The sequence below is a fragment of the Montipora foliosa genome, chromosome 8, assembly GCF_036669935.1.
Source record: "Montipora foliosa isolate CH-2021 chromosome 8, ASM3666993v2, whole genome shotgun sequence".
Taxonomy (NCBI): Eukaryota; Metazoa; Cnidaria; class Anthozoa; order Scleractinia; family Acroporidae; genus Montipora; species Montipora foliosa.
This window is the reverse complement of record NC_090876.1, coordinates 7,015,654-7,023,153: the sequence shown is the minus strand read 5'-3', so window position 1 is coordinate 7,023,153 and position 7,500 is coordinate 7,015,654. Positions and strand designations below refer to the sequence as shown.

At 40.9% G+C, this 7,500-nt stretch overlaps 1 protein-coding gene across 1 annotated transcript in view; it reads right to left on the bottom strand.

Annotated features, from left to right (window-relative positions):
• The window catches only part of LOC137967927 (collagen alpha-2(I) chain-like), a 98,240-nt gene that overhangs the window by 84,734 nt on the left and 6,006 nt on the right, over nucleotides 1-7,500 (bottom strand). Inside the window, exons 3-10 of the mRNA XM_068814528.1 lie at nucleotides 6,937-7,280; nucleotides 5,330-5,579; nucleotides 4,017-4,187; nucleotides 2,475-2,645; nucleotides 1,855-2,025; nucleotides 1,323-1,493; nucleotides 564-734; nucleotides 250-420 (exon numbers count right to left, since the gene is read on the bottom strand). Coding sequence (XP_068670629.1) covers nucleotides 250-420; nucleotides 564-734; nucleotides 1,323-1,493; nucleotides 1,855-2,025; nucleotides 2,475-2,645; nucleotides 4,017-4,187; nucleotides 5,330-5,579; nucleotides 6,937-7,280 — 1,620 coding nt within the window. The remainder of the gene's footprint in view (nucleotides 1-249; nucleotides 421-563; nucleotides 735-1,322; nucleotides 1,494-1,854; nucleotides 2,026-2,474; nucleotides 2,646-4,016; nucleotides 4,188-5,329; nucleotides 5,580-6,936; nucleotides 7,281-7,500) is intronic.

The following is a 7,500-nucleotide window of genomic DNA, read 5'->3' as shown; positions in this document are numbered from 1 at the left end:
TAGGTCTATTGTGTGACGATAAGGGATTTTCATTTCAGTTGTGATTATTTTAAGTGTGAGCAATGAAGTGCGAATGATTTGAAAGATTGTTTGTTAATGTTCTCAAGTTTTAAATGCGACTCGAATTTAATTAATGTATATTTGTTGAGTGTTTGTCTTGGTTCTCTAAAAAACCAAACGTTGTAGCCAGAGCTTAACATTTCCTTCACTTGTCTAAGTAATACTGCATTGGTTTTTTTAAGGATTTACCGGGACATCCATTTTCGTTGCATGTTCTAGACCGTTCGCTGATCCCTTCACAGTCAGCTCCTCTGAACGCTGGCGCAGGATTAGTACACGTACGATAGGACCGTTGAACACCACCACCACACGTCACAGAACATGGTTCCCAGGCCTTCCACTCAGTGAATTTGCCATCAACTACCGATTAATTGAGTCAAGAGTGTCAGCAAGCTAACATCCAAGGTATTAACCGAGGATAATTTCAATTAACGTCGTTAGACGTAGAGGCAAAATACAAAGTCAACATGCAGAAAATTGAAGAAATATGAGAGAGACTTTACTTGGACAAGGCAGATTATTACAAGCTTGCACTTGCACGTCTGCTCCACTGCATTTATTGCCACCATGTCGTGGAGGGGGATTGCTACACGTTCGAGACCGACTCTGTGTTCCACCGCCACACGTCACATCGCATTGCGACCACGCCTTCCAATCAGTCCAATTACCGTCAACTATGAAAAAGAGCGGCGTGGTGATCAAAACGCGGACTCGTTGTTTTAAGCAATTAGTCTGAAAAATCAGAGCGAGCACTTTGTACTAACAGGGCTTCCCTTGGCTTCACCTTGAAAGTACACTTGGAGCCTTTAGGAGAACATTACCAAAACAGTGGTCGCGTGTGAGCAATGAATGTTTTCATATTTGTTGCTGCTTTTGCTGTATGTTGTTGGTTTTGCGTACGTCTGTTGCTGTTGCTCATTTTATAGAACATTTTCAAGGTAAAAAAATTAAGTCTTCAATATGATTATGAGCGGATGGATAACTCGGCTTTAGGTAAATATACCCGCAAAAGATGGCATGAGCCATAAACCAAAATAATCGTTCCTTCCGTCTTTTGCTGTAAGAGTCTTACTCAGCCAGTGGTGGAATCCAGATACTTTTTTAAGTAAATTATGTTTCATGTTTGTACGCAAATATGCTAAAAAGAGGAAACTTGGATACAGCATGGCTTGTTTCAAGTCAATAGCTATTGACAACTCATCTTAGATTTCGCTTCACGGAATTTTGGGATTATTTTCGAACGCCATATTCAAGTTAATTACCAGGACAGGGATTTTCGTTGCATGTCCGGGATCTCTCGGCCGATCCTTTGCAGTCAGCTCCTCCAAACGCGGGCTCAGGATTAGAACAAGAGCGATACGACTTTTGTATACCACCACCACAGCTGAGCGAACATGGTTCCCAGGCCTTCCACGCTGTCCACTTGCCATCAACTGTGTGTCAAACGATCTTGGTGTTAGGCAAGTTAAATTTGTAAAAGATCATCACAACTGAATAGCTGTGACGCAAAGGCAACAAATGATTTGAGAGGAAAGAAAAAAAAACCGCAAGCTTCCACTGATCTAAAGGCTGCCAAATGACTGGTTTGAATATTTTGGGCTAGTGAATGAAAGCAAAGCACATATGGAAGGGACTAATTTCTCATAGTTGGTCTGGCCAAAGTGGGATAATAGGCAAGATTTCTGTGTGCTAAATCGTGGTAAAGTTAATAGTCTTGCTTTCACTCTGCAATGACACCCAAGATACAGTAAGAAGATCCTTCTAAGAAAAGATAACAAACCGAATTTTATTTACTTGGGCAATGGAAATCATTGCAAGATCGCACTTCTTTGTTTTCTCCACTGCATACTCTGCCGCCGTGTTGAGGAGGGGGATTGGTGCATGTTCGCGACCGAGACTGTTGTCCGCCACCACACGTGACGCTGCATTGCGACCAAGCCTCCCATTCGGTCCAGTTACCATCAACTGTGAAATAATGGCGATAAATTCAAGAGTTGTGTTCTAAATTTGTGATAAAAAAAAGACGTCCATTGCCAATGACTGCAAAGGGGCTGCAGTGTGTTCTAACAGTCAAATGAAAATGGCATTTAAATAGAAAGATTACTCAGACAGTTGCATTTGAATTTCCTCCGTTTAACCGGCCTGAACTGAATATTACTGACATACGAAAAAGTACAGTAGCATTCATTATCTTCTAAAATATGAAAATGCGTCTTTGAATTGTACGTGAATGGTCAAGACGAATGAATGGATTGACGTAGAACCTTAATAATAACAAAAAAAAAAACTTTTAACTTTAATTAAGAAAGGTTTAGTTGAAACAAGAGCAAACTTAAATCACTTCTTCAAGATGATTAACATTCGTTGTATCGTAGAATAACAGTTAAATAATATTTCGGTAGTAGATGATTTACCTGGACAGGGGCTCTCGTTGCACGAACGTGAAAGCAAACCCTCTCCTTCACAATCGTTGCCCCCATTGGCTGGCGGTGGATTACTACAGTTCCTGCTCCGACTTTGAATTCCTCCTCCGCAAATCACAGGGCATTCTTCCCACGGCTTCCATTCGGTCCAGCCTCCATGGACTAAATTACAAGGAGAAAAAGGGAATATAGCCATTTTTGTCTGAACTCTCAAATAGCATTTTATAGACCTCTTTCATGATAGCGGCCAAATATATATTTTTTTGTTTCCATGCTAATTAGCCTTTCTAGCCTCGCTTCAACGAGCAAAGTTCAAAAGAATATTTGTTTCAAAATGAGGCCAGTAGGTCTAATTAACATAAACACAAAAGAATGTAAAGATGGTCGCCATTTATGACAGTGGCCATGGTCTATGAGGACCCATAATGTTTGTATAGGACATGTTATAGGTAATTACATGATTTCGAGTACAATTCGGAATAAATAGACCGATTCGGCTAACTCAATGTTGTACCCAATTCAAATCCTTTGGGAATAAAACGTTTTGTTCCAAGTATTTCCAGTTCATTTAAATGTGAATACTACATTATCAAGCAAATGCAAGACACAAAGAACCTTAACCCCGAGAGATTTGAATTGGGTACAACATTGAGTAAGACGAATCGGTCTATAATTTTTTTTCAAGGAAGAGCAAATTGAACGAGCCCGTAGAGCGAGTGCAATGTGTAATCTTTGAAAAATTTTACCAGTGTAAATGAAAAAAAAATTGGAGAAGAGATTATTGTAAGGTCTTGTAATTTATCACATACGGGGAAAACTTACTGAATGCTAATTGGCTAAGACGGAGGGAAATCGCGATATGCCCTCGCACATGCAATTAAGGATTAGCTCCACTTGTCTTTTCAAAGTTGTCCAAATTGTCCTCTCGGTCGGTTCGCGACCCAGGCAATTTTGTGAAAACTTTGAAAATACGCGTGAAGTTAATTATTCATTACCCTCAACCTTGTTCCCAGGGTCTCTCTTCACAACAAAGGAGGCATAGATGAGGGACCCCGGGAACGAGGTTAAAATGGTCCACGGGCCTATTCCAATATATTAATCAGAAAAAACGCACGTGTATCGTGCAATCACGCGGAAATTGCGCCATCCAAGGCTCACATTTGATTGTCCATCTGAGACATTGACCAATCAGAATGCAGAAATTTTCCATGTTTTTCATTAAAATAGAAGACCGATATTTAAACGACTGTGAAGCTCTCAGAGACAAATAGATTTTCATTTAGTGGATAAATAACTGGCCTGGATTGAATAATCAGGCCATTTATTTATCCACTAAATGAAAATCTATTAAATATTAAATCGTTAAACTATTAGCGTTTTACGTTTGAAGCATTTTCCTAATTCCGGATCAAGTTTTTCACCTTTCAGCTAAATGTACTTGGTTTGTACAAAGCATTGTATTGCAAACGAAAATAACATCGAGCCGAGATTACAAAGCGGACACTTCTTAAGTACTTTCAAATTTCTAGTTACCTGGACACGGAAAATCGTTGCATTGTCGGATGTCTTCGCTCTCCCCGAGACAATCTTTGCCACCATATGCCGGAGGGGGGTTGTCGCACTCCCTAAATCGGGTTTGAATTCCTCCTCCACAGGGAACTGAACATGAGGAAAATTCGCCCCAATCCGACCAGTTGCCATTTACTGAAAAAGCAAGAAATTTCTGATTTTTTCCTGTTTTTTTTTTATGCAGACTGAGATGCTTAAAATAGGTAGTCTTCGTTATATCCATTTGACTTACTAACATGATTATCTTTCATAACTAGGTGAAACACGATCGTCCGAGTTGGTAAAGTCCTCGGAAGGACTATTATAAGGGCTACACTAATCAGGTCGATCGCAATTCACTTAGCTTTGATATCACTCCTGGGTTCAAACCATTTAAAAAATTATTCTTGTCTCACGATGGTATCTTAAACGGTTCAAGGGTAGCGACAAACCGCGCGCTCGTCCTCAGAGCCCTTCTATAGAGTCCATTTTATGTAGCTTCACTGGCATTTAAATGACGCCGGCTGCATTCGAGCCTCACTACAGTGGTCCAAACTTTATCTACCTTCCATATCAGATATTTCCAGATATGGGCGTGATTAGATGCAGTACAGTTAATTTATGCGCCAACAAATGTTCCCTCCCCAACTGCATCATCGCGCTTATTCCCCTGTAGCCTACGTGTAGCCGTACCCTTCCCCCGAAGGAACTCCCTCCTCCCGTTTTTTCCTTCGGGGGAAGGGTACGGCTACACGTAGGCTACAGGGTAATAAGCGCGATGATGAAGTTGAGTTCCCCTGAACTCCGGTCTTCAAGTAAAGAGAAATAACTACATCTACCCTCACCAAAAAACGTAAACCCTTACAATTACTACATCGCTAGAAATACGTAGCAAATGCTTACAAAATCCTTTAGACATAGAGGGAAACTTGGTGATGGATATCTAAAATTGGGCTTGAAGAGACGATGTCCTTCCCCCCCACCCAAACCTTGTCCTGAGGTCATTTATAAAGGTACACTCTTCTGGCTATTCGAGAATACGAAGAATTAAAGAAAAACACTTCGAAGAGACAACCGCGAGGATGAGGACTATGTTTTTTTTTTCTCGCCCTTGGGCTGATCGAGTCCGCGAGCCTTAGAGCAAGGTCTTGTGGATCAGGTCACAACTGGTATATCTTGAGAGAACCGCGCAGTAAAAGCCTCCGGCATCTTAGACGCTCTAAACGTCTTGAATAATTCCCAAGGTTATCTGATAATTTGATAATTCAGTTGACAAAGCAAATGAAAGGTTTTTGTACCTGGGCACTTATTCTGGGTGAGGTTGGCCGCCAGTTCTTTAAGTACGTCAAAGTTCTCCGCCAAATACACATCATTGTCCGAGGAAGCCATAGTCAAAAGATCAAACAAGTTTGTATTTGATCCGATACCCAGTGATATCACATGGACATTCTTGTCTTTCAGAGGCTGAACAGCCGCGCTTAGAACGTCTGAAGATAGGTCACTATTGTTTTGTACTGTCTGTTGACCGTCGGTCATCACTAAGGCTACCTGCAGAGTGTACATATTTAGCGCCTGGTTAGTATGCCTCAATCTTCGTAGCAGACCCGTTTTCCTTTATTGGGGAGTTTTAAAGGCCCACCTTCGACCAACAGGCTTTTTGGCCTTTTGTTTTTGTTACAGAAATTCGCATTGCTTATCGCAGCCATCTCATTGGATGAATTTCAGCTTTGACTGGATTCTCATATATGAAGATGAAATTGTTCCACGAGACGCAATGCCTGTCGGGTGAACGTAGGCCTTTAAGCAATGGCAACGGCAACGGAAACGTCAACAAAAACGACACTCCAAAATTTTTAATGACGTTTTTGTCGACGCACCTCGTTGGTTATCTATCACTTCAACGCGCCTCGTTGGCTAAGTTAAAACTTAGCACTATCGCAAGCACGTATTTCGCGAGTATTTAACAATTATTCTACGAGGGCGCGCTGGATATGAAGTGATAGATAACCAACGAGGCGCGTCGCGCCAAGTTGGGTATAATCATTTTATATCCAGCAAACCCGAGTACAATAATTGTTTTATTAAAAACTCCAGGATCAACAACTCTTTCTCTAAAACGACGATTTCTGCCTCGGTCAAATCCGGTCCGCCAATATTTCTCTTGATCAGAGCTGCAAAAATGTTTGCAGCTCGCTTTATTGCTGACGCGTTCCTTGACCATATTAGGTACAGCAGGTATATGAACTGATAGCCTGTGACCGGCGAGCCGACGAAAATTCTGGAAATCTGATATCCGTAGTTCAGTTTTTAATAATACACAATTATTCGCAGAAGGCGAGGTGAATATCGGTGAATAAAAACCGAGACGAAGTCGCTATTCGCCGAGCCAGAGGTGAATAATTGTTTTAGCATAATTACATAGGTCATTATTTGCAAAACATGCATTTTCTTCAAAAAACAATGGATTTCTTCGTCAGTCCCCTCGACAAAACAGCTTGCGGCCATTTAAAAAAAAAACCGCTTAGGTGATTATCGCGCGATAAGCACCTCAAGTGAAACCAATCAGCGCAGAGAATTTTCAATAATCACCCATCTAATTATACTAATCCGTCTTGTTCACCTTAACAATACGGGTGAACTATCCTGTAACTGGATGGGTGCGAACAGTTTTTAAGTAAAAATAGAAAATGAAGGTTTCGTTGTTATATGCTCACGTTGACATCAAAACCTAAAATTTGGTGATTTCACGTAGTTGTTTTGTGGAGTACGGCAAAGAAATGCACGGAAATTCGTGCTGCACCTGCAACACGAGTATTTTTCCTTTTTCAGCCAATCATATTCTTGCTTTGTGACGTTGTCGTTGCCGTAGCCGTCGTCTTTGCTTAAACTAATAAAGTTAACTTACTTTAGTAACATTTGGTCTCATTCCATCCTTGACAGAGAACACATCAGTATTCGCCAGTTGTAAGGCCTTGTCTATGTATGTATAACCCCGAGTATGGGGTATCCGGCGAATTTTTCTCTTAAGGTTAGCTGCATTTAGGAAGCCTCCAGAGAAATCATTGAATCTTATTTGGACGGAGGCTTTAGTGCTGTATTCAATAATAGCTATATGGGTGCCTTCCTCTGATATATCAAAGCCATCCAACATGTCCTCTACGAACTCCAGAAGTCTCTTGAAATTTCGCCGACTAATGCTCCCGGAAGCGTCCACAATCATTGCAAAGTCAATGGGAACCGGGCAACCCTCTGTGTGAGATAAGAAGTTTATGTGATTTTTTAAATTAATGCCACTTGCAGTTACTTTATTTATTAAATTCATTTGTTTGCAGGGTCTCCAAGAAGCCTTGGAGCCAAGCAAAGAAACAAGGTAATAACAGTGAAATCACACAAAAAATTCACAAAAAAGGGAACAAGATGGAAACAAGAAAACCCAACAAAATTTAATGGACAAGGTGCCCTACATCGC